This window comes from Opisthorchis viverrini (assembly GCF_000715545.1).
Source record: "Opisthorchis viverrini unplaced genomic scaffold opera_v5_14, whole genome shotgun sequence".
Lineage (NCBI taxonomy): Eukaryota > Metazoa > Platyhelminthes > Trematoda > Opisthorchiida > Opisthorchiidae > Opisthorchis > Opisthorchis viverrini.
In genome coordinates, this window is record NW_008751670.1 from 176437 (window position 1) to 204178 (window position 27742).

The following is a 27742-nucleotide window of genomic DNA, read 5'->3' on the forward strand; positions in this document are numbered from 1 at the left end:
GGCCCAGCGAGCATGCGCGTACACCGCACGAATACTGTGAAAGGCTCAGTTTGTTGTAAAGTTTAATATCCTAGTTCTTGTGAGAATACATTTTGAACACGGATTAGTTTGTTGACTGACGAAACAAGGACTGCTTCTCAATTGCGGAGGACCTCTTTTTAGTTCATGAGAAGGTTTCTCTTGTATGGAGCTGGGCCTGTAATCTTGTGGCCATCAACCGCCTGTCGTCTTGGCAGGGGATCAGAAACCTATGAAGCAAAAAAACAACCCGCAGATCTATGATCCATTCACAACAGAGTATAATTCACCACACCTTTTTCTCTCCTCTGCACTCGGGCACGTAGTCATAGGTGGGATCGATTTTATGTGTCTTACTGAGTCACTTTGTGAAGTCCAAGGTTTACTGCTTACTACAATCAAATCCCTAATTAATGTGATGGGTCAGGTAATGCTGGGTTGTAGGGTTCTAGAGAAACGGTGGTAACAAATCAGTGTTCTTTGGATCCCTTCTGGATCGGTTTGTTTGTTTTTGGACTGTTTGTGTTGCCTGTTCCACGATTCACCGATTGAAGTATCGATTTTTGTTAAGTGGACTTCGCACTGCCACATCCCACCACCACTACACTTTCGACCTGTGGCCATCTGGAGCCTCAGTAAACTGTGCAAGCCCACCAACACAGTTTTCAGTCAACGAATGTAAAATCGCGTTTTTGGAACGAGAACAGTCAGTACCACAGTAGGTAAAGATTATCGACCACTTTTTGCTGCCTGCTGTTTTATCGTGCTACAAATTTCCAATCTGGCGGCGGTGCGCTGCACCAGCTTTCAGACGCAATTCGTCCGCGCGTGCACACCCACGACTGCTGACTAGTTCTGCTCGTTTGGGCGCTGTTTGTGATCGGTTGACAGATCGCCTCGGTACCGCGTGATGCTGAATATCGGCATTGTGCACATTGCCAATCATATGTGCAGCGACATCCTCAATGTTCGCATCGAACACTTTCAATCACTTTCAATCTCAGTCATCCTTATACCGATCACTGTTATTCGTTTAAAGCTCAGCTATTCCCACTTTTTATGTCTACTACCGTGTAATATCTAAATTATAATTTATTCTTTCATCCGTGTTTCACTGACATGGTATCGTACCGTTAAGTTCACCAAACTTTCCCTGGGCCCTCCTTTGAACGTGCGCCTTTGTTTTTGGCTGCACTTTGTGGATGGTTACCGCCACTCTGTGCTCTCCATGTTCGAATACGGCCATTACCTTCGGAAATGTTTTACGATTTGTACGCCTTTCAACCGCGTGTACCCTTAGCTTGAAAAAATGTGCACTTTGGACACGAGCAATAGAATAGCTCATGGGCTTCAACCACTTCGAAGCGGTGAATCTCTGACTTCGAACTAGACAAAAACAAGTATGAGGCTGTCGAAGACAAAACTTATCTGCTATAATTCAGGTTCCCTCTCTCCAACGGATTTTTTGTCAGAAGTATGTTGCACTACGATCATCTTCTTGGTACGAAATGCATAGAGACTGCAGGATTTCCAGATATCTAATCCATTCAGGATTGCTTTCGAATGGCGACTAATTTTCATACTACTGCTCACAAGGTTGCAACACTATCTCAATTAAGGGATTATCCTGTTATTCACCCCGCCGTTTGCTCTCTAGCTGTTCATCTCCAGGTTTTGATAGTCCTCCATAATACTTTGCAGTGCTCCGTACTCTCCTAATATTGCTACTTGTAACTCTCGTTTTTCCTATCCTGTCAGCCTCCGGACACTGCTGGTGCCTTTCCGAAACAGGTGGGCAACAAGACAGAGTGTGCCTTACTCGGATTCGTCCAAAGCTTGGGCCGAAGCTACGAAGAGTTGCGTGAACAATGGCCGGAAGAAAAGCTGTACAAAGTGTACACCTTTAACTCAGTTCGCAAGTCAATGAGTACGGTGGTCAAGGAGCGTGACAATCCCTTGACATACTTGCTGTTCAACAAAGGTGCCTCGGAAATGGTTGTAAAATGGTACGTTATCAATCTGTTGTTTTTGGATGGTCAAACGATATTTCTAGCTGCATTTCATTTGAAGAACGGCACTTTGGAATTGACGACGTGTAAACTTGCTTCCTTTCTCTGGCTTTCGAATAAAAACCCCAGCTGGAGCATGCGAGATCGGTTACCATTTACCTGTTATAGGTCTCACTGGCTTGGGCGGTCCTCAGCAAGAAGTTTGACCGCACCCAAGCCATTGGTTCATCGATCGTAAAGGCAATTTATCTATACTTTGCTACCAAACATGTGTTGTTCAGTGAATTTATTGACTGTGCAGGTTTCGATGGCTTTCCTCCGAGTAGAAACCGTTTACTCGAAAGTGTTCACCCTTCAGGAGATTACTTCTGAAGAGACCGTTGTTGCTGGACTTCCGCGCAGCCCGATGAGATGTACAGAAATGCCGCAATGTCATACCGTCCTGGAAGCTTGATAATATCATTGAATTTTCTGAGGCTTACCGTTTTCGACCGATCTGTTTCCGGTAGAAGCTTCCGAAGTTTCTTTTATATTCCCTTATTCTTCCTCCCAAACGTATGATTTGTTGCGTCGCAACGCATGAAGTCCGAAATACCGCCAGATTGCCCAAATCTAGACAGGGGCTGCTTGGTGGGAGAAGGATTCAAATTAAAGACCCGACTACAAATTCCATACGGAGTTCCAAAATTCTGTCAGCCACCGATACATATCTTTTTTCGAAGCTCTTAGTGAGACAAGCCGTTTGATCCTCGTCTATGCACCAGATTCATTCGATTTCGATTTTCAAGGTTGAAAACTTCGCGAAGTCATTCGGTATTCCCATGTTCTCGATAGACGAGCGCTGAAAAAGTAATGAGCTATTTCAAGTACGACACCTTGTGTGGGCGGTAAGGTTTAAACACAAGGGCCTCAAAACAGATGTACATTTTCGGGTATCACATAACAAGGACACTCAGTTTTTTCATGAACCAGTAGAGTAATCCACCAGTCACCATTATGGCTGGTGTACCACTATCGTGAACCGACATCTGGAAATTCATACCTTCGTTTTACTGGTGAGGTTACCCCTTTCTTGCAGCTATGGTCATGTTAGACTCGAACTAACTTCAAATTCAAAACATACAGGCTTATGAAATGCGTGGATTTGTGGGATGATGCCAGGTTATGAATTTTAGTCTGTTACTCAGAAGAAGACTGGAATCTTTAACATCGTAGATGTGGAGTTTGTTCCAGCAGCTCCTTGTCGGCCGCCAAGTCGTTAGAAAGGCATATTGAACGGGGGTTGACACTCTACCGTGCCGTATAGACTTCACGTGCGTCATTCTACGAACTAATCCTGGTTATGCTTTTTCAAACTTCGCCGTTTTTATTGAGAACACTTCTACCTTCATCTTCCTTGTTTTCCGATCACGAGTGTCCGCAAATGAATTTCAATTTTTAGGCGTTCAAAAGTAAGAAGTAGTTGTGTACTGTTCACCGAACTCATCAAGATAACGGAAAAACAGGGCGTATTTATAGGAGCTGACGAGACACCTGTGGCAGCAAGCCAATTCGCCCTTACAATAATCGCATGAACGGTTTTGACTCTTCGACAGAGCATGCCTTGTTTTTTCCACACATTGCTTTGAGCTGTTACAGACTAGGTTTCACTCCTGTGGCACCATAAAAATCGTACCACGGAAAAGCGGAGCTCACACTCAAGTTTACTCAAGAAACCAACCCTCACAGCCGGTGCATGCTAAAATGCAAACTGCACTTTGGTAACTATCTGACTTCTTTAGTCCATCCCTAAATGTTTACGTGCACCTGTGAGTGGTTATCCTCAGATCCACTGATTAAATTAACTGTTGATCATGTAACAGCATTTGCCGGCGTGGTGTATGCATGAAAATTCTATTCGGAATATCGGTAGCCGGAACATGTATACTTATTGACCACTTCCCTCCTGTCCAACTTTGCTGTGCCGCTCCGGCAAAACCTCCGTTGTCCGCCTTCCAGTCACTGATATGGAGTGATCATCCACAGCTCGGGATTCAGAGTCCCTAATCAATGAGACCAATTACGCATTGTGTTGTTGAACATCTCATAAATTCCACTGACTGGAAACGAAAACCAGACACTAGTTTTCGCTTGGAAACCCAACACCTGAAAGTGAAAGTATCCTTTGCAGTTCTGTAATAGGGTGAAACAGAAATATCTGTGATCAGGCTGTGTTGTTGATGGGACCGGGTTGCATAAGCCACAACTCTTAAACTCGAAACGAAAAAAGAAACGTTCAGCTGTAGCACCCTTCGGGTGCCTAACTGTCTTGCCGCCCGAAGGTTGCACGAGGGCTGGGCTACTGCCAGGTTGCCTAAGTCTGGACAGAGGAAGTTGAGAGGCAGAGGTCGGGTTCGAACCACGGACCTTCCGGTCAGTAAATTCGCGCTCTAACCATTTGGGCCATCTCGCTCCTCTAATACTCGATGAGGAAACTAATTGTTGCGCGCCTGGCAACATGTCGTCTCTGTGCGATACAGACTGATCAATGATAAACCTGCAGTGACCAGAATTACGAAATGACGGTGTCCACTTCAGTTCACTCTGAGATAGGCGAGTTTACTTGGCATAAAAACCCTCGGTTGTGCCGATGATTCGGGACAACTGGCTACTCGTGAGTAAGATGTCCACCTAGGCAACCAAATGTTACTATTATCTACTACTCTTTCCTCACCTTGCGACCACTAATGACGGAAAATTTTCTCATTCGGCTGCGCTTTTCGAGAGTCGGACACGTGTCTCCTAATTAGAGTACGATCCCGATCAGACTTGATAGGCATCCGATCTCATTTAAGCATTGGTCGCTGCCCGTTTACGGGTACTCCGTATGACATCGAAACAGACGAAATACGCGTTGTTCTGAGGCCAGTAGCCAAAACCCCAAATGACCGATCCACTTACGTTGGTCTCATCAATTCTAACAAGAACGGTTCGATTACTTCCCCACCACCACCACCGCGTTGTAGCATAATCGGGTTATTTGTTGAAGGATTTTTGCTGATGTTTTCCGACGTTAGCGTACGAACGTGGGGATACACTTGCGATCCCATTATCACCGTGTTTCGCCCCATCTCATTACTGTTGTAAACCCATTGGTGTTTACACATCGCATTAGAGACTCCAGTACTAGTGGTGGTGGTGGTGGTGGTGGTGGTAGGAAGCATTCCGCTGATGGGGAAGCAGCACCCAATTGTTTATATCTACCCTGTCCAACAAGCGTGCCCCTTGCAACAATAAGAAGTCCGTTTCGTTACATGAACGTCATTTGGGGATAAATGCAGGGCTAGGGGCAAACCGGTCCAAATGATTATTTGTTGCTCAGTTGTACTTATCAGCCATTAATCTGCAAATCCGTTTGGGTGTGTCATAATAACCAAATAATGGGAACTCACAGGTTGGAGGTCTGTGAAATCATTGGAGCTCAGGCTATCGTTTCACAGCTTTTGACCTCTGTTTAGGACACCACGATGATTCATGATGCACTGTGGAGTTTTCAGTTGCAGGGCGTCTGTCCTTTATAAGGAACACTCATGAAGAGAGATACGTCTTCTGTGGGGTTTCGTAGGCGTTTTTACTAAACGCAAACTCACTAATTTAGTGTACAATCGGATAACCCTGACAAACTTAATAGCCTCATTAATCGTTGGTGGTGTTCCTGTGTGGTCCCCGAGAACACTGCTTCCTCCAATTGGTCGTCAATCCCTCGACAGCGTAACAAACGGCGAAGCGGTCCATATGACTAACAAACATACTTCCTTTGATTGCATTCTTGATACCTGCTACAAGCACAATTTCGGCGTTTGGTAAACAATAAGTAAACCCGTTTGTTTGAACTCCTGTTCGTTTGTGCTAACCTGGATGCCACTAACTTTACTGTCCGTAGCCAGGTCAATGAATGCACGGTTTTGCTCCAGTTGAGTGTTGGAAACATTACTTAGCTATCACGTCTCACGCGTTACTGTACCCCTCTCACTTGAAGCCATATATGCATTACCGTTGTTCCACTTTCAAGCTGATTAGCAATGCGTTTGACCTCCTTCCCTCACACGAAGCACACCGTGATTAAGCAACAGACACTAGCAACTTGTGATGCGCGCAACCGTACTCTTGGGTCACTCAGGTGTTTTGAATCCCACTGGTTTTCTAGTTACGGAATCCTGTGCTCCAAATATATCGATACTGGTGAAATATCAGCATTTTTAGTGGTCAGGCCCGTAGGGGCAGCATTTTATAACAACCTGCTACTCGCCTACCACTAATATAAAACAGGTTTTCTTTTACGTGAAAAATACTTGAAACCGACTGGGTAGTCATCGTTTTCGAAAAAGTTTGGTGACAATCGGTAGATTTATTGCTGGGCAACGTTTCGCTTTTGACACAAAAGCTTCTTTTACCGTAAAGTTTGGACCAAGTGGACCATTATCCTCTTTCCGTCACATGTTATTTTGACCAACCTAGTTGCAACCCCGTTTGCACTTTTTCGTACCACTGGCTTAGTGTGCCTTGAGTCTGCCTCCACTTCATCATAGTGACCTCCTTCTGTGGGTCTTATCAGACTCTGCGTTGATACGCTTGGCATTATGTCGCATCTTCCCGAAAACCTTAGCGATGAAAAGTTGGTTTCCAGGACGCCGTTTAAACTACAACGACGAACGTTGTGCCAGAATTTTACACCCTCTGGAGCTATTTTTCGGACTAATCTCGCCGCTGCTCTCCGGAGAGAGCTCTTACCTTAATTACAAGTGCAAAGGCCCACAATTGTTGATGATCGACTCATCAAACCGAACTATATTCTTTGATGACTAAGTCCACTTTCTAAAACGGGAACTGTATGTCGCTGGTCAGATCTGTGCCGAAGTCGGTTCGTCCGATCCACTACTGCTGCTAAATCTCAGAACCTAAATGTTTTCTTCAGTCTTTGACTAAACACAGGAGCTGTCGAATAAAACGTCAAATATGTCTTTTAAAAATCTACGCTAAGCGTGAAATTGACGTCAAAGATAACATATTAGCGGACGATTAGCTTACAGGTTACTTAGGTCAACCAATTGGGCGCGTGACTTCAGCATTAATTGTGGCTGTCTGTTTATCATGTGTTCAGAACCAAGGGACTCACGTGACAATCAAATGAGTTTACGCACCTATAGTCTGTTCTAACAGAATAAAAACCTCGTCCACAGCATGAGTGGAGATGTCGATCAGCCAGGTCCCCCGTACTGGATGTTTGAGTTTTGGAACGTCTATGGCACTTGAAATGTCGTTCTTGCTATCAGAAAAACTCCGAAGAACATGAGACTCATCAGTCGAGCCAACCAGATCACATGGCATGAACTGCATACCTGAAGAGTAGTGTGGTACTTTGTCCTGTCGCTCACCCCACTAATCAGCGTCTCACAGTTGGATGCCATAGTGTTCTGTTAATAGTTAGGAGGTTGTGCGTTCGAATTTCCCGAGGGATTTGTAATATATACACGGTTGATTATTCTTCATTAGAATGTAACAGTACCTATTAGTTTTTTTCGGTGGGATGAAATCTTAATTTCAGCTCCACAATCTACGCACCATCAAAAGGCAGTGACTTGCTAGCTTAACTAAGGAATCCGGGAGAGCATGATGGAATCATCACAATGAATTAATCAGATTCGAACCGCTTCATTTCTAATTATAAGTCTTCTCACAAAAACTTTTGCACGAAACGCAAATTCACAAATGGTAGACAATTCTAGTCGTCTCTGTGGTGATCTTCACCCAACTCACCGCCTTCCACTGCCGCCAGATTGAAGCGTTTTTTCTAAGGGATCGTTCCTCTCTTCGTCCATTTCATCCCACCCTGATTGAATCTCACGAGTCCATAAAGCTGCTATGTGGAATTGATCCACCCCACTGCTTATGACGAGATTTACTGATGGCGAGATGGCGCGAATTTACTGATCGGATGCCCGTGGTGTTCCTCTCTTTGTCCATTTCATCCCACCCTGATTGAATCTCACGAGTCCATAAAGCTGCTATGTGGAATTGATCCACCCCACTGCTTATGACGAGATTTACTGATGGCGAGATGGCGCGAATTTACTGATCGGAAGGCCCGTGGTTCGAACCCAACCTCTGCCTCTCGACTTTCTCTGTCTAGGCTTGGGCAACCTGACAGTATCCCAGCCCTCGTGCTTCCTTCGGGTGACATGACAGCTAGGCACCGGAAGGGAGCTACAGTTGAACGCTTTTATTTCTTTCTATATGGGTGACCTTTTTTTACCGCTTGTACGCAAATTCGCAAGTGTAATACCATTTTTCATACAGTGAAACAATTTCAAAGTCACTATTTACGGGACCAATGTAAAGCGGTCGCTGAATCAGATGGGAATTCAGTAGATTCAGGGTTGTAAAGGATGGTTAACGTGACCGACACAAAACAGTCACTCTGAGGAATGGTTCGCTATTGCATGGCTTGTATAACTTGGCTGTACTGTTCATTCGCCTCGCGAAGTGCTGTCCAAATGATAACCGGACTCGGAAATTAAAAAAAAGGTTTGAACATACCTGTCCTAAATTATCTGGAGCTGTGATACACTATGTGGGGCTTCACCAACGTGAAAGAAACCAACAATCAAACATTCATTATTGATCAACCGCGGCCAGAGACCAGATAAACTATCACGCGCAGACGTTTTTGTATCCACATCCGTTAGGCGCTGGTTACCTAGCGAAGCCGGAACTGTGCGTGCTGTGTCCACACTGCTTGTCTGCGAAGTTTACCCCATCCCATCCCATCCTCCACTTCTTCATTCTGGTGCGTGTATCCTGGCGACCAGGAATTTTTCCGATCCAACGTCAACCACCATTAGGACAGAGATGATGGCCACCATCACTACCACCACCGCTCAACGCAATTAGAATGTCGGAAATGCCCCCTTATAAATCCCTTGGAACATGACCGGACCGAAAATATCACTACAATCAGTTGTTCCTCTACCGGACGGATGTGTGCGTGTGCCTATCCTTAGCTTGTTGTTACCCCGTCCGACTCGACTGGATAAGCATCTGATTCCGGATTCTTGTGACCATTTTCTTCATTAGCATCTCTGACACAGGAAAGCCAGTCGTCATCGTCGTCATCGTTATTGCAATGTCTCTGTCCACGTACCAGACATGCTGGCTACTACAGGCTATTATTGTGCACGCATCATCGAGAGTAACAAACATCAAGATAACTCACCTCGAAAGAGCGGAGGTTTTTCTCATTCACTTATTAATGTTTCGGTCAGTCCTTATTGACGGCTGAACTAATATGATTTGGTGTGGAGTTCGGGAGTGGTTTGCCTATCTCTGATGCTCGTTAATCATAATTCGTTCGATGGTCACCACTATGTCCTCGTTCAAGTTTAAGTTGCGTAAGTTCCAGAGGGTTAAACTGGCTTATTGCTCAGGCTTGTTGGGGTAATCCGGCTTGGGAACCTGGAGTGAACGAGGGCACATCCAAATGTGTTTGAATTTTCGTAACCACAACTTAGGTGAAAAGGCGCTTTGGATCACGCAAAACGAAGTCCAATAGCAGTTTCTCTCTTGTAGAAAGTTGGGACTCAGAACTGTCAGGTACTGTAAAGCTTCGCCTATTCACATTCTTGTACGTGAGTGAAAATGACATCTTTCTAAAGAATAGTAATTAGAATAATCTTCTCGGAAAGAGAACATACCCGCGAGATCGCACACTGGACCGTGGGTGACGGCCGTTATCATCTAGTCAAAGGACTGGCCCCCAATCGGCTATAGCTCCCTGAAGAGGTTTACGAAAACTTTACACAGTGAACTTGTTCCATGTGCGTATAGATGGTCGAAGTTTCACTGTTCGAGTTTGGGTGTCTCTTAAGCATTGCTCCGGAGTATTGTCTCAACGAGGCTGAGGTATGTCCGATGGTTTTCGAACAAAAAACTGCCATTTTGGAAGAGCTGGTTATGTACTGGTTGGTTCACTTGCTTCCGATGTCTTGGAATTGTGCATTTCGCAGGACTTTTTCTTCATCCAGCCATTTCTAGGGTTCAAATGACTGGGTAGCATAGTATGAAAACCCATCTCACACTCCTCTTCGGATGGAGACCCAAGATGAGACGCGCCGTCGGTCATCAACCAATGGCGCTCCCACATCAAACTTGTCTCACTCTCTGTTTATCACATTAGTACAACGATTCACTTTCAGCGACCTGGTCAGACAGTCGCATTCCGTGCGAGGATTTTCCGTTCTCGATGAACAAAGCTGCAACAGCTGGAATGTTTTATTGCCGAAAGCTAAACTTGACCGAACGTATCCCCGTCCACGAGCTGAGTTGATGGGTAGAGGTCTAAGAAATAAATCCCCCGTTGTGCCGCAGGTTGCTCTTGGTTATGCGCGGATCAGAAATAGGCCTTCGAATAAAAGTCTAGCAGTGTTGATGACGCGTCCACTAGCAACTTCACCAAATCTTTGTGTCGACACCACGTACATGTTTTTTTCAAACTGGAGCATTGTTCAGAAAAACAAACATGAGCTCTTGTGATTTTGACAATATATTCAGTTTTTCTATTCCGTTTTTCGCCGCTTCACCTTCATAGGAGCGTCTCACCAATTACTATTGTCACATATGTTCTTTAGTAAGGCTTGAAGACCGCAGTGCTTGAAGGGTCAAGTCGTTAACAGATGAAAGAGCGAACCGTCTCGTTTTTTTCAACGTAAAGGGTCGATCAGTTGGTCAAACATAAATTCTTCGCTTCTTTGTTTCTAGCTGCTCATGGATTTTGGATGCGCATGGTAATCCGATCCCTTTCAATCAACAAGATCAAGAAAACCTCACAGCTTCCGTAATTGAACCAATGGCTGGTGAAGGTTTACGTACCATCGGTATTGCCTACAAACGTATTACTTTCGGTGAGTACAACTCATTCTCTGTGGAAAAAAACAACTTTGCTATTATCTATTAGTCTTGCGTGTTTATGTTTCTTTGATACCGGTGCACAACTTAGCGTTACACGCGAGACATATCGTGTCTCTTTTCATTCTGTTTCCCATTTTCATAGAGATCCCCCGCCATGTCAATCCAACAAAAATGCTCGTTCAGTTGAGGAGTTATTGGCATGGTTGATGGAATTTTATACAAACAGCGTTTGGGAAACAGTAATCTTTTCCAGGGAGGTCCTCCGAGAAGAGGACATTCCACAGGACAGGTCACAAAGACTGACCATAACTCATCACAGCCACCCAACCTGATCATCCACGGAAAAACAAGAGAATCTCACTCATTGTAAACGCTAATCGAGCGCTTCGAGTTATGGATTGCGATCTTACACAGGAACACCCTCTAATTAGCTGGAAAATCCTCCCGAATTCACTGCTCTTTGGATGGTCAGCTTAGCCCATATCCAATCAAGCCAAATTTCCTATGTCCATAGGTTGACTCCTCTTGCCCATCGGTGTAGGCAAGGAGTTAAGTTGCCCCCCCCAGGCATCCAATGATGGATACCAATTGTCTCTTATTCATGCGCCACTTATGGATTTAAGTAGACACTTTGCTCAGTGATAGTAAGACCAGTATAGAAACAAGAAGTTGAGAAAACCAGAGTTTTCCTCTGGAGGGTGTATCTGAACTCCATCCTATGTGTTCTGGACCACGAAAAACAACTCTTTTTTGTCTTCTACTGATCGCGAAACTTTATGCTTTTCAGGCTGCTCAACTTTCTCGCCCTCGGGCTCATATTCGGCCCCCTAAGTAGTGCAGTCCACTGCCTTTTAAGATCACTCATTTTGCCACTTGAGTCGTTTTCCTAATCCTGATTTGCTGAGAGTAAAGCAGCGAAACGGTGAAGCGACTCAATCTACTCCATGTTTTTGGCAGACATCATATATACATTAGACTTATGCCATGTCAAAGAGAGATAGTAGCCTGTTATATCCTCCATATTTGCAGTTGCAAACAACTTTGAACCTTGGTAGCCTCTACGCAGACGGCCTGATCACACCCAGAACATTTCCCACTATCTTGGTTCGATACAAGTGATTAATTTGTGGTACCATCTTTTTCCGTTGTTATCACAGTAAGTCGACCTTAAATCAAATATGTCAGCCGCACAACGTGATCAGTGGGTGTGATTGATGGAAACGCTAAAACTATAGGAGTCCAACCTGAGGGTGATTTGGCCAATCCCCTATATCAACCTAATCAACTCTAACAAAGGCGAAATGCTTCATGAAGCAACTTTTCCGAGTACCACGTACACCTATTATGCACGACAACTTTAACTACGTTCTCAGACCCTTTGCTTAATCTTCTACCCTCATTTTCTGTTCTCTTTTTTTGGTTTCTTTTCAATCGCACGTCCTGTCTCAATGAGATGTGGTGCACCACGCATTTTCAACCGTTTAGTAAATGTGGGTATTGTAGCGGAAACATAAATATCATTTGATAACACGGACGCACGGGTTGGTTGGTTTAACATTCGACGAAGGTTCTACGCAAAATAACTTCAAATAAACTGTCAGTTTCATCAATTCCATCAAGACGCGTTGCAAACTGGAACGCAGGTACGTGTTCATTGTGGTTCTGCTTTCTGAAATTCGGTTTAGATCGGTCTGGTTATGCAGCTTTTCTCTTTTAGAGGGACCGCATTCAAGTATGTTTCAGTGACTTTTGGCCGGTCTCTTGAATTGGCCACGCCAGATGGGACAGTTGTTCCACATCTAGATGAGACTTTCCTATTCCACTCACAATAAATGCATAGTGGTTGGTAGTACATCCGAACGTTTTTCCAATATGCGTAACCTAGGTAGAATTTCGACTCTATCCGAAATGCAAATCAAATATGCCTTCTGTCACACTATCAGTATCCACCTGGACGTCCTTGAATTGTCAGACGTGAACACACGCTCACACTCGCACCACTCGGGTGGCGTTTGTAGATCGGCGCCTTTGAATGATATTCTGCTTATCCGAGCTTGTTTGACAGTTAGTATCGTAGAATTATATCAACCAGGTGTACCGAGCCGCCAGGCACTCTGTGTGTTCTCAGTGGTTGTGTGAACGGTGAACAAATCAATGCGGGCAACAGAGTAACCAATCGCCGAACTGTTCACTGCAGCGATCATATTATGAGGTAACAACCTGTTTGATAGCCGTTTTCTACGTATCTAACACCGCTTTGCATACACTAACAATAGTCACCTTGGTCCACTTTATCACGGAGGGTAGAATAATTACAGGCTCAGCAAAGTGGTGCCAATTGGATTGACAGCCGTAATGCGATTGCATCGCAATTTAGACCTGAAGTTGCTTCCCCTAATTTCCACCTGCGTGAAACGCAAGATTTCACCTCAGCTCTGTCAATATTAGGTAGGTCTTTTATTACAAGAGTGAGAAGTGATATGAAGCCTAGTGATGGGGTAATCACAGAAGGAGCAAAGTGATGAAAAAATCATGGTCGTTAAAGATGTCAACTGGTGTGTGGTTGTGTGGTGTGTGTTGAAGGTTTCTATAGATCCGTTCTATCTGTATTCATAGTATCGCTTGGTGAAACGTAGTAGGCAGGGTTACTTGTTAGACACTGCGATGTCTGTGTCATCCTTATCAATCGCAGAATTGCGTGTTACAAGTCTCATGTGAACGCCTTCGAGTACCACACACTGAACAATAAACTCGGACGAATTATGTAGTGAACATCAGTATTTGCTGTTTGCCAGTGGTTTCTATACCGCATGCTATCTTCGACCTCAACGTAGCAACGCCCGGATTCTTTCAAAACAAAACTTGATAAGTTGTCAGTTTGTTTTTATGCAACCGCTCAACGTACACTGTAATAACACATGTTGAATAAAATAGAATCCGGGAAGTTAAATAGTAACCAGTCTATTATCTTAAACCTCTGGTTTCCGCATCTAGTCCGACTAGCTTTGGAATATGCTCCAAAAACCACCTCAGTATTCCCCAGATAGTGGCCCCTTCGAGAGGGGTCCGTTCCTTTAAACATGCCACATCAACGTTTCCCCTCGGCCTGGCTGTTGCCTAATTCTGCCGAAGGAATCAATTGTTATTTCTGTCCCACTACAGGGTACTGGAGTACAATGGACAGACGCCCCTTCGACTGCAACTCTACCCAATAACTAGGATGTCGGCGCATTTGTCTCTTGTCTTGAGTTGCAGAGGCTCTATGTTCTGTGTCCTACTTGTCTGCCACTTCCAAAACACTTCACAAGTTATAACAGATCACCCCAGAGAGATAAGTTGCACTATGGCAGTAGCATCCTGGTCTCAAACTGACCAAATGAAGCCGCCTTGTGATGTGGCGTTGGCAATGGGTTTGGTTATTACTTGAACCCTTATACCGCTTACAGCCTGTTTAAGGAAGTTGACAATATTCGTGTAGTTTTGCCGGAACGGTGATAGCTCAGTTACTGTAACGGCACTAGTCAACAGGTGTTGGTTCAAATATCTACTGTGTTTTGACTAACCTTCCTATGACAGGCTGACAGGAACATAGCAAATACATAGACGGGCAGTTCGCAATTTTGACCATCACCGATCCTTATTTCTCACTGTTTGCGAGGACAGCTCGATTTTCGATTTTTTGAATCTCGCGATGTCCGATTGTGTAACACATATCAAGAAGTGAGTGAATTAGTGAAACAAACCCCGGAAGTGGCGCCAGTCAACTTGACTCAATTGTACTTAACGTTCAAATCAAGGTGACAGATTAACCCATACAATAGTTGTACCCGAAGACAGGATACTCCCGAAGAGTCCACAACCAGCATTACTCGTTAGCTTTCTATGATATTCCCTTTCTCTCTCTCTCCCTCTGACGAGACCGTTTCGTTTCCGCGCAGACAAACAACTATTTTTGTCTCTCAGGTAGTGATTTTCACCCTAGTAGAAGGAGCTCAAACTTCGTGAGCTTCGATAAGTACTGCAAGGGCTTGACGTAGCATTGAACGACGTAAGTTTAATCTACGTCCCGAAGGTTTCTCAGTTGCTGAAAGCCTGATTTATCGAGCGGAGTAAATTTTAATTCTGTTTATTGAAGTTCAACGGTTACCACTCCGTAAGTCCTGGTAGACCTCACATTGCAAGGGACAACATTCAGATTGGGCTCCTTAATGCTACTACTCTAGACCCTATTGAACATTAGGAATCACCTTATAGTTGGTTATCACGGAGTAGATGTGCATTATTCTCTAGTTTTGATGAAGGATGTCTTCCGTTCCCGAGGACAATGCACCGTCAGTAAACACTACCGCTTAGGTGCCACACAACAATGAGGGAGGAGTGAGAAGAAGGGGTAGAGGCGGAGGTTTAACGCAGTGCGTCTGATGCAAAGTGAAGAATGGCACAAACAAGGTCGTTTCACACCTTGAGATGATTAATGCGCCATTAGCTCGTCTAGTCCTGCATCGCCTGCGAAACTCACTGAGTATGGACCGAAATCAAGAGATAAATTTAGCTATCCACGGCTAGAATGTGGCAATGTGCCTGCTTATTCAGTCGGTTGAATGGCTGTTAAGTGAATACCCCCTTTTTTGTGAGATAGGCATTCGGACTGAAAAGCAAGGCTTTTCAGTGGACTGTGCTAGTACATATCCCAACCACCATAACTTGATGAACCTTGCTGGTCGCTTTGTTGATCCCGATTCTTGCCACAGGATATATGACGCATTATTTGGTTCTGAACACGCTACAGTCGGTCAGCGAGCCCGAGATAGCTCAGTGGTTATGGCGCGAACTTGCTTCCCGGGAGTTCCGTGGTTCGAACCCAGTCTGGACATCTTGACTTGAGAAACCTGGCATTGTCTCAGCCTTTATCCTTCCTTCAGCGAAACGTTGAAAGGGTGTTACAGCTGAACGACTATCCTTATTGTTATCATTATTAATGGTGGTAGTATTTACATTCAGCCAATTCCATGCCACTAGGATATCGATGAATACGAAGACAGAATACAATCAATCACTTCGTTTTAAGTTAAAGTTTTTTTGTCATCGCAAGCCAAAGCTCAATTAGGGTGCAGTCCCTGGATAGTGGAATGACGCTTGTGTCGCAAAATGTCGGCATTGCAATCTTGTGTTTAGTTAGGCTGGCGCTCGAGTGGTAACTATTTTTGGGTGATTATGCAAGAAATCGTAAGTTTTTGTTACTAGTCGATATTGATTTTGGACCTTGTGATAAGATCGATTTGGATATGAGTGGAATTTTTAAGCGCTGCTTTGACAACGCGATCAGAACAAGGTAAAAGCTATGAATGCTGTTAATAGGCCGCTGCCAGTTTCCCAAGGGAGACTGAAGCTCTTTTCCCCGTGGCAGCCTCCGTTCGGAAAGATTACTACGCCCAAGACGCGGTGTTGGCTTGTAAACCCGGCTAGAGGCTGAACGCAGTAAACTCTAACAGTTTTTTTCTACTTTCAGATTATCCACATTTTATTCTATTCAACAGGTGTAAAACACTCGCCTGTGAAGGGACACTAGGAATACTAGAATCCATACAATTTCATGACGTCTGTTCGTAAGAGTTTGGGTGACAACTGGTAGATTTAATGATGGGTTTCTAAAGCTCCTCGCTGCAAATCACTATCAGATGCAGATTAGACGGTAGGCAGGTAGCAGTCAAGCTGAATCGAACTAGATATGGACAAGATGTGGACAATCCATACTGAGAGGCACAATGTGAGTGCGGGTGCGAATTTAGTGAATTTCGGAGCTCATCCGGTTGGGTCTAGGATAACGAAGGCGACTAAATGATGGAGCGAAAATGTGGGTTGTACACAAGTGAAGATCAGGGGACCAATTTTTTTTCGGCCTAGATTATCGTACCTTGGGCCTCCGCGCGTTAAAATCAAACGCACAACCATCTGTTTCTCCACACAGTTCTGGTTTGGCATATCACGTGAGTACAATTTCTGTGCGAGCCCGAGATAGCTCAGCGGATCTGGAGCTAACTCACTAACCGGAAGGTCTGTGGCTCGAACCCAAGTCTGACATCTTGACTAATTCTGTCTATGCTCTGACCACGTGACGTGACATCTAGACACCGAAAGGCTCTTACGGCTGGCCGATGAGTCTGCCCGACGCAACAGAAACCTCTCGTTTTGTCGACTGACGGTGTTCTGTCGTGTTCCGGTACAGCGATTCTTGTGATCCGGGGGTCCTGTAATTTAATCGACCAACCTGAATTCGTCTGGTCAGTCACTATCCGCATGCACGGTTCTATCCATCTATCATCTGAGGTCTCTCTATGCCTTCTACGCATATGCCCGTATTCAGTTGGATGACTGTAGACGGTCGAATATGACACCAAATGAGCTCTAATAACTGCGCCGAAAAGTTCTTTTATTCCAAGTTCTTACTGTGTCGCTTATATTAGTTCGGGGACAATTTCATGGCAATTAATCAATAACTGGTTACTTTTAGACGTATAAGCACCAGCATCGGTTGTTTCCAATCAAGGTGACTAACTAACTTTCGAACATCTGTTTTTTTCGAGGTGTTCGAAGCGAGCTTTAACTTGTTCAAACCGAGCTGCAGCTCTTTCATCATTATCATCACCGTGTTGTCAGTAGCAAATCTCCTCAGCTGTTTGTCAAATTTTCTGGGGGATACAGCGACTGCAGTTTGCTTAATTGAGGTTGCAAAATTTTTCCGATATCTTATGGTTAAGGCACAAGGGATTACTATATGCAGCTAGTCCTTTTTGTTCTTCACTTTTCTCCACATACCGGTCTGAGCATTTTTACTCTCTTAGTATGTCAGGACAAAATACATTGTGATCTGTGTTTCGGGACATTGTAGTTGTTAGTCGAGCAAAAGACTTTGAATGTACGGAATGCTGGCATGAGCCACACGTGAATGCGTTTACACCGGACGATTTGTCTTGTATTGAAATCCCAACAGACTCGTCTTCTTCCTCACCGAACGATATGGTGGTGAAGTCCGAACCGAACTGGGACGATGAGGACCATCTTTTGGAAGGCCTTACATGTTTGGCCATCATAGGTATTGAGGACCCAGTGCGACCCGAAGTTCCTGCTGCCATTAAACAATGCCAACGAGCTGGCATAACCGTACGCATGGTGACTGGGGACAATGTCAATACAGCCCGAGCGATTGCATCCAAATGCGGTATACTACAGCCGGGTGAAAACTTCCTCGTATTGGAGGGCAAAGAATTCAATAAGCGCATCAGAGAAAAGTCAACTGGCCATGTATCACAGGCACTGTTCGACAAGGTGTGGATCAATCTTCGAGTTTTGGCTCGTTCCTCCCCGCAGGTGAGTTCCCATGAACAAAGCTATTCTTTGTCCACGTTGTTTTGCGCTGAGAGAGCAGCGTTATCGAGGCAACATCGAGAATGACAGATGTATACTGTCCTTCGCTTGTAATTTGTGTTTAAAGATTTCACTGTTTTCGATGTGACCTAAACCATTAGATGCATTGGTTTTTTCTATTCAAGGTACTGCATAAACTGTCGTGTATCAAGCGCCCCATCTCCCTGTCACAGTATTAGGGTCGAAAGAGCTTCATATCTCTGCGACTATTTACCTTTTATGCTCAGGTCAGCTAGTGGTCCTTGTTGCCCGCAATCCTGTTTCATCGTCAGTTATTCCTCCGGATTTAATTGGTTGGTAAAACGAACAAACACAAACGCCAAATTGTCCAGTTAAATTTCACCAGCACGTCTTTAGCGGCTGTTGTTCATCCGCGTTTGTAAATAGATGTTAAAGTCCATGAATGGTCTCTTTATCTGCGGTTGTTTAGTGTAGAATTTACATTCTAACACTAAAAAAACATATGTCAACTGAGTACCTTGAAACCCCACTCTGAAGTGTTTGGTACTCAGGTGTAAAATATAATGGCTATTTTCGTGATGATCTGATTGAACTTTGGTGAGACCACGATCACGTGTTCACTTTTTTGTGTTGGGTGTAGCTAGCCCAAAGTTCAGGCAATACGATAGACTGTCAACAAGACGAGCAGCCCTATGCTATATGCATATCTGTTTACTAATATGGTTTGTGGTGATATGGAAGGGCATATAGTTGACGGACTTTATTGTGAGAATAAATTCGGTATTCTAAAAGGGAAATTCTCTACCGAAACGACGTATAAACGCCCGATGTCTGTGTCAGTCTGTACGATGCACTTGCAGCCTAATTCATTCGTTAAACCTTTTTCCTATGACAGTGCCCGCATTCATTTGCCCATCTTTGACCGGTATCCATGTTCTTCTCAGTTCTTTGCAATCTCCATCGTCTAATGCTGCGCCGAATGATGTGCTCACAAAAAAACTAATGTTCCGTGTGAAAAAAGCCCCGCATCAGCTTTGTTTGTTTTGTTCATCGCACAAAACTGTCGGAAATCCCCAATCTCTACTTTGTACGTCATAATAGGTGGCATTTTTCCCAACAAATTACGTTCCCACGTGAGTCAAGAATCGAATACCGAAAATTCATGCATATTTCCTGCATCTCTGAAGCATGTTCGAATCTCATGTTCGATCCTCAAAATCTAAATAACATCTCAACTGACCTCTTCAACATTCACCGAGATGATGCCATGTCCGTCATCCTTGAGTTTTCGTTTGAACAGAGTACAAGACAAAGTTGGAGGTAGGTAGCATGCTGTGATTCATTTTCTCACGTATGCTTGCCGTTAGCTGAAGAAAATCCACTCTATCTACTCTAACCTCCCAACCCCCGACAGAAACGAACATCTGTGTGTATGCGTACTTGGCCTGACCTAACCATGATTTTCCTTTACTCGATAAATTTAAACTGCTAGGTGTTTGAACAACAGTCAGCTTCTGTAACCATTAACTACCGCATCAAGTACTCCACTAATCAAATCAACTAGCGTTGTGTCATCTTTCCAACAGGCACCGTAGCGCGATGGCACAAATGGGCTTTCATCTTAGTCAAATTGACTAGCTCGCCGTAAAGTGTTTTTATTGCTTGCCACAATCTCTGGCGTCTAAGGCAACTACCCACCCATGCTCGCCTCTTTTTACCTTGTTTTCATAACTAGGAGTGAAACGTCACTCACAGGCTGTCTCAAAGACAGACATATAAGACGGCTTGCTAGTAGAATGTCCTCCCCCATTAGAACCAATCGAGGACAACGTGTGCGATCCACATTCAAGTACGTAAATAGTGGTTTGTTTTTACCGAGAGGAAACTTGTTCATGTTTATCCGGAGACCAAGTCTCCAGGTTGGGATAGGGGTTCCACCTGTCTAGTATTATTTTCAATGGTGATGAAAGTTTTGTATGACAAATACTACTCTATAACGAGGCTCCTCACCGAGCCCCGAGTGTTTTTATATGTCGAATCTCACTCACCTTCATGACAACAAACTAATTGTTGAAGACTCGAAAAGGTTTATAGTGGGGTGAAGTCTGTCTGGCAAAAACGATAGACCCGTTTTTTACTGCTTTCGTGCCATATTCACGTTTACAGCGAGTTCTACTCATCTCAGCCAACTGGAAAAGGTAGCACACCGAATGGCTTCACATCAGCCTACGACTGACAAAAGCTCAGCCTCAAATACGGGCCACATGCATTTTACTCTCACCCATCTCTGTGAAACAAACAGCTCTATGGCAGAATATGCTTCTTATCGACCTGTCCGCCTAGCAAACACAATTCCGGTATCGGCGTCATTAATGTAGGCGAAAATCTCGGTTTCGACACGCATGGTTCATCTCTGTGCAGCCACATGTCTACACTCGATGTGTTGCCGCCAATTTTGAACTTTCAATGTCAGTTGCACGTCAATAAGATATCAACCTAGTATATTTTCATAAGGGAAACTACTCACAAGGTTGCTGAAAACTCTTCGACAGCCCACGACCGGTTTCGCCTTTCTTGGGGCTCATCAGGTAGGCGCAGTCCCCGAGTTTCCGTCAACTTTATGTTCTACTTGAACCCAAATTGGACTGTTTTCGAGAAATACACTCATTTGCAAATCAATTTGGTTTTCACGAGAGACTCAACTGAATCCCTCGTTTATGCTATTCTACAACTGAATTCGCTGCACACAGGTCGCCTCATGATTCAGTTGGGACGATATTCGAGATATCGCAGTTGTAGAATACCGTAAACGAGGGATTCAGTTGCGTCTCTCGTTTAATTTGGTCAGTGCTTTCCTCTTATTGCTGTTCGTTCTCTGCGGTTCAGGTTTTACCCAAAGCTGCCGGCTGACTTGATTACACTAGTCCATCAAGTGTACTTCACCGGGAGTTGAACCAAATGCGATTTCACACGTCATTTCATTGGCCAAAATTTCCCATTGATGCAACAACACCCCACCACGATTGCACTGGTTTGTGGTCACGGTAGTTGGCTGAGGATTTCAGTACGAATCTGCGATTACGTACCTGTTGATATTAATGACAGTTTTCTATGGCTCATTCGCATTTAATGCACATTCGTTATGAATTCGAACATTGTCTTCGTCGGGTAGATGGATATCCCAGTTGTTTTCACTAGTTAGTTTGGGCGAGATTGCCCAAGTGGTTACAGTGCGATTTTACTGACCGGAAGGTCCGTGGTTCGAACCCGACCTCTGCCTCTTGACTTCCCGTGTCTAGGCTTGGGCAATATCACAGCCCTCGTGCAAACTTCGGGTGGCCTGGCACCGAAAGGGTGCTACAGCTAAACGATTTTTTCTCGTTAGTTATATCAGTAGAAGTTCCGGTCCAAGACGTCTCATCAATTCCATACATTTGCGCCATCTAGAGCTTGAATGAGCTTACTGCTCATATTAAAGTAAGAATACTTATCGAAACTGTCAAAATATGCTAGAAAATACGACTTTCCTATACATTGGCGTTTAACTACCAATTAAGGGTCAATTATCCGACTACACATTGTTCCTCTGTGTGCAGTCGACCTTGTTAATTCACCTTCCCTGTTATGGAAATACTTGGGCTCAATACAAAACACACCTTGATGTGATAGGACAGTGAATTTTCCGGTACTTCTACCGTTGGGTTGATCTGTGGGATGCGTTCGATTCGTGGATCTACTGTCGTCCCCGTTCAGTTATCCAGATGACAGAGCACTTTTGAAACCATATTTCCGCAGTGGCTGGAAATGGCTTCTCAACTTTCATAAAGGAAAGTACTCACAAGGTTGCTGAAAACTCTTCGACAGCCCACGACCGGTTTCGCTCTTCTTGGAGCTCATCCGGTAGGCTTCTCAACTTCTTTCCCCTAATCCAAGGTGAACCGGTTTGATGTCACAGCTGCCCTGCCGAATGTTTAGAAGCTGAAAAAGTTTAGATTTCTGACACACTATTCTTTTCGAGCCCCATCACGGTCCATCAACCAAACCCAACTGTCTTCCCTTATAAACCTAACCCCAACCTCCAACCAGAGTTCAACGCATACACTAGATCGAAGCTCTGTTCCCTTGGTTCATCACTGTTTCGTTTGATCTGAATAGTATGCTTGTACATTATTCTGTATGTTGATTGGTCTACCATATTTGACATCGAAAACGAATCTATTCGTGCATGTGATCGTTTAATTTGGTTTCGCTAACCAATTATTTCAGTTAGTGAGTTGTACGAACAGCTTGCTTTAAATTTTGAGCAAAGAATGCTACCGTCTAGTCCAAAACATGCTTGGATTTTTCACCAAAAGACAATTGTATCGTTGTAAGAATGGCTGATGGTTCTTGTTGAAACTCCAAAGGACCTAAATCCTCTCAACAAAGTTTGTTTGAAAGTGGCCGTAACTTTTTCCAAACTTATAAGGGTTACCGCCAGAAAATTCGTCTCTTGTGATCTTTAACAGCCTCTCAGTGTTAACAGAGTATTTTTTGTTGACGATAGTGAAAGTTTAGGAGGCTGTCTTGATAGTTGTACTAAGGTTTAACACCTACAGTGTCAAATTAAAGAACAGAGACACATGCGAGTAAATTTTGGACATTTCCCCGAAGGTCTTGACATCGGTTATGTCGTTTTGGACCTGGTAGCAGTGGAACTTACCCTGTGCTGGCTTCCTCGACTTTCTGTCTATTATGGAACATTTCACCTCAGCCCATCTCACTGACAGTATCTTCTGAATCAATCAAAATTGAGTGAAAATGGATGCTTCAAGGTCATCATGTGTACGTGACATGAGAGCGAACACAGTCTGCGCGCTATTTATCACAGCTAGCTCACCCTAAATAGTTAGCCGAACCAAAACAGCAGATTTTTCGTCTGAGCTGATTTCCTAACTTTCACACAACCTTGTGTGATCTATAGAACAACAGTAAAACGTACTTTCTGGGGCCCCATAATCCCTTTATTTCATGCATTATAAAAGATGAAAGCTCCTTGTATAAAATGCTAGCAAAAAGCAAACAGTATAAAAACACAATACGCTTGGTTGGGTCTGTTTAGGCGCATGTTTACGCGAGTCTCAAAAAAACGGAGATTGTGTAACGGGGAAAGAGAGCGTGATAAATGACTCTAGGGTTTGACTGTTTGAATAAAAGAGGAAGCGGAAAGGTCAGTTCGACCGTGGAGAGGAGTGACCTGGATGGGATACCCTGAACTATGAAGACCGGAGTGTTGCTGTAGAAAGCTTGGGGAGAGGGATCGGCAAGTATCGTCTTAGCACAGCCTCGTCTGCGCTAAGAGCAATAGAATAGGGTTAGACAAGCTATATCTCGATAGAGAGTTGCGGTCGAAGGTCTATTGTTTGAGGAGGTAGTGGAAGTGAAACAAATAACCTTCTGGTAAGAAAACGGTAAACGGATAAGAAGACATAGCCCCACTACAATCATGACAACCGTATTCTCGGATAAGGTGAGAGTGTAGGTCATATTACTGGAAATCCGGTTTGCAACTATCGAGACATGAACGATGAATAAGGGGAAGTGATGCGTGGTTGACAGGGCGTACTCTACCCCGGTTGATGAACGAATTGCTTTCGGATCAATACTTATCAAATGGTTAAATAGTTAAAATAGTTGGTAGTTGATCAGGTGATATACATCCAGTGAAATTCAGTTGCCAGCAGATCAGCAGCCACCCATTGAACTAACAATAAATGCTTCCGAGCGTCGCCAGTGGAAACAGTTATGGAACGGGTCAAGGTTCATCCTACACGGACAACCTATGGACAACCAGCCGACGGATAGACTAAAAGGTCAAATCGCGTCTGTAAGACTTTGTGTGTGTGTGTGCATTACGTGTAGGGCAGAACGTTTCCTGTCACACAGGGCTGAGATTGTGTGGGATCATTGCAACCGCTTCAGTCATGGCCCAACAAAGCCTCTGTACGCCACTCAGTATAGTCAGCGCGAAACCCTTCGATAGGATTAACAACATGACTTATGTCCGCCAAGTGTGAGACAACGGTACTTCTGGTGATTCTTTTGGTATTCCCGGAAGTGATGTGTTCTCGTACTTTGTCCAACACTTTCTGCTGTACAAGGGCAAAAGGGTACACAACCATTCGTGAAATACTTTTGCACGTTAATTTGTTTTTTATTGGTAAACTCAACCTAATCCCAGCCGAACCCCGACTGAATAGGGCGCATAGGGGCCGCCTTGTAGTATATTTTCATGGTGGAACACACTACTCATAAGATTGGTAGAAACGGATATGCTTAAAGGTGACAGACTGAAAGATATTATTGAACATGTACGTTTGTACAACTATGTGTGGTTNGCGTCCAGTAATGATAAAGTGTTCACTGAAACTCATCTGTCTGCACAATTCACGTTGGCATCAGAAACAGATGATGTTTCATTTCCCAGATCTTGGTTAAAACGACTACCGAGGTCAGTTTATGTAAGTCCATTTGGACTGGCCGGTAGACGAACTTCAACAGCTTCGAGACAAAAGCGGAATTCGTTACGTACACGGCGGAAGCCGTTGTAATACGTCCACACAATCCAGTCCTTTGTCACCAAAAGCGATGTGTGCAGGCGTTTAGGTCAACCTTGGCCCTGTGGAACCTACACCTGATGCACATACATACATCAACACATGCATACACACCTGTATGTGTATACACACACATGCATACACTAGTCACACATGCACTGCGTGACCTTTCATTCTGGCCGTCAGCTGGTTGTGCATACATTATTTCCGTGTTGGACGAATCGTAACTCTGCTACTAGTTTTTTTCCCTGTATTAGCTGTGTAATCATTAGATAAGTAGTGGCACGTAGACACGATTCCGAAGGCTTTTGTTCGTCTATAGTCTTTCCAATAACATTATGAGAATACATATCAACAAGTACGTAGTTGGGACATACAGGTAGCTCGGGTGTGTTTACTGGTGGTTGATCGGATGGCAGTTGATCTGTTTGCCGAGCTTGGAGGGGTATCTCTCTTCATCCAGAACTGTGCAAGCTCAACTTATTTGTGTATCCTTTTCGGCAAGGGGAAGTGAACTAGCAAAGTGAATTTCATGAATCCTTGGGAAGCTTCGGACTAACAACCTTCCGGTCAGCTGGTTACTTTTCGGTTGAACTGCATTTAGGCAGGATATGTTCCCACTAATCCCTTAACTTTCTTTTAAAAAACGTTGGTTTTCATTTTCGCTCCTTCTTCTGGTACGCGTCCGCGTCTGGAAAATATTATCAACCGTTGAAATCCATGCATAGTACATAGAGGCATCACTCGTGTTTTGTTTCTTTACTCCGACTAAATTGCCACCATCATTCCTACTAATGTGCCCCAGATTTACGTTCTGTCGAGTTTGCGTTCATTAAGACATGTTTCATTTCGTAGAGCTGTTTAATCCCAAACGCAATCTAGTATCCTTCGTTCTAAACGTCTTTGTCGGTAATCGGTTAATCCATAGTCCGCCTTCCTCATCATACGTAATCCTTTGGGTTCGGATCTGCATATTGGCTTTCAAGTCGCCGTTCTTACTCACTCCTCCCCCCCCCCCCCCTCGATCTGGTCGTTTGATGCTTGTGTTTTTGAGCGGCTTTCGTAATTTATATCCTATGTTACGCTGAATAATTAATGAAGCTCTTTTGTCATTGACTAATGGGAATCCGGTCGTTTCTGTTTTTCTCTGGTGTGGAGCTACGCGCGACTGCTTCGCACTTGAGAATTCTAACTGCCGTGCGGTACTCCATCGAAATCAAACTAAATCTGTATGGGATACTTGGACTTTCCCATACCCTCCTGCCAGCGATTCGTTTGTCCGCAGCCTATTTGTGCAATACATGTGTCCTTGTATCCCTTACAATCCTCAGGTTGACACGTACGTAAGTGTCATCAAACACACACTCACAGATGCCGACAGTTTAATCGCAGTTGGAGATGGGCTGATTGATTGATTTCAGAAGGTGAACGTAATCAGCCCCCTCCGGGGTAGTAAGTGGTCAACTGTAGTACGCATCGGAAGGGACAAGAGGTACGAAAGTTGGTCATTCACTTAGGCTATAGAGCAGGATGATAACATTCCCCTACTTGTTTTAAACGCAGACTGCGTTTAGTTTCTCTTCAATTCCGATTTATTCGAAAGTTGGGATGATTTTTATGCAAATGTCCTCTCTAAACTGTCCGGAGGATAAGCCATCATTCATGAACGGCATGTTTGTCTGCATTGAAAACGGTTGCCTCGCTCTTCATGGACACCTGACGTAGGGCAGTACCTCTCAACACAGGCTGCTTCGACTGCTTTAGTGGAGTTCTCTACTGAAATTGCAGAAATAGACCGATCAGTTTGAATTAAATCATTATCCATCCTTTTCAAATTTGTCCATCCCTTGGGGGAACAACCCAAAAGGGCCTTGGTTTCCTGGTGGTTGATCGAATGGCAGTTGATCTGTTCGCCGAGCTTGGCATTTGGCTTGCAAACGTTTCGTCCCCGGTCGTCAGTGCGCAGTTGACGTTTTTAAGCCAGTTGCCAAGCTCGGCGAACAAATCAACTGCCATCCGATCAGCCACCAGTAAACACACTCGAGCTACCCATATTTCGACAAATTGACTTTGGTATCCGCAGTGGGGTTAACTGTAATGTTTAAGGGTGTCCATTGAATCGGTATTGCTTCTGCCTGTTGATCTACCGTAACCTATTCTCTTGGGAGCGGGGGCATTCTGTGTTATCCACTCATCCACTCACTTTTCCAGTGAGCCTTTTTCGTTGTTTTCTATCCCGCTGTAATTTAGGACAAATACGTGCTGGTAAGTCACATGATTCGGAGCAAAGCTGGCCGTTCACGGCAAGTGGTTGCAGTAACGGGGGACGGAACCAATGATGGTCCGGCATTGAAACGCGCTGATGTCGGGTTCGCCATGGGCATTGCCGGTACAGATGTTGCCAAAGAAGCTTCGGATATCATTCTTACGGATGACAACTTCTCGAGCATTGTGAAGGCCGTAATGTGGGGGCGCAATGTGTATGACTCCATCACAAAGTTTCTGCAATTCCAGTTGACGGTCAATATGGTCGCAATCGTTGTGGCTTTCGCTGGTGCATGTTTTCTAGATGTAAGTCACAGACGCCTTTTTCTAAAGCTTATCGTTCAACAGATCACCTTTGTAAGCCTTGTTCGCGGGTGTCCGTGACTTGATATCGAAGGTCCTTTTTGTGTTCGGTGGCCTGCTAGCTGGTTTTGACGCAAATGTCGACGTCCATTTCTCCATCCTGGTGTTTGTTGCTTCAAAAACATTTCACGATAATTTGGGTGAAATGTATTATGTACAATG

At 44.3% G+C, this 27742-nt stretch overlaps 2 protein-coding genes across 2 annotated transcripts in view; one reads left to right on the forward strand and one right to left on the reverse strand.

Annotated features, from left to right (window-relative positions):
- T265_01286 (hypothetical protein) overlaps nt 1-27742 on the forward strand; it is a gene marked incomplete at both ends in the record, with an annotated part of 99962 nt that overhangs the window by 57270 nt on the left and 14950 nt on the right. Inside the window, 4 exons of the mRNA XM_009165292.1 lie at nt 1777-2024; nt 10821-10963; nt 17962-18338; nt 27203-27523. Of these exons, the coding sequence (XP_009163556.1) occupies nt 1777-2024; nt 10821-10963; nt 17962-18338; nt 27203-27523 (1089 nt within the window). The remainder of the gene's footprint in view (nt 1-1776; nt 2025-10820; nt 10964-17961; nt 18339-27202; nt 27524-27742) is intronic.
- On the reverse strand, nt 785-964 carry T265_01285 (hypothetical protein; the record flags this gene model as incomplete). The annotated part of the gene is made up of 1 exon (XM_009165291.1): nt 785-964. A coding segment is annotated over one exon (180 nt), but the record flags the coding sequence as incomplete, so codon positions are not given.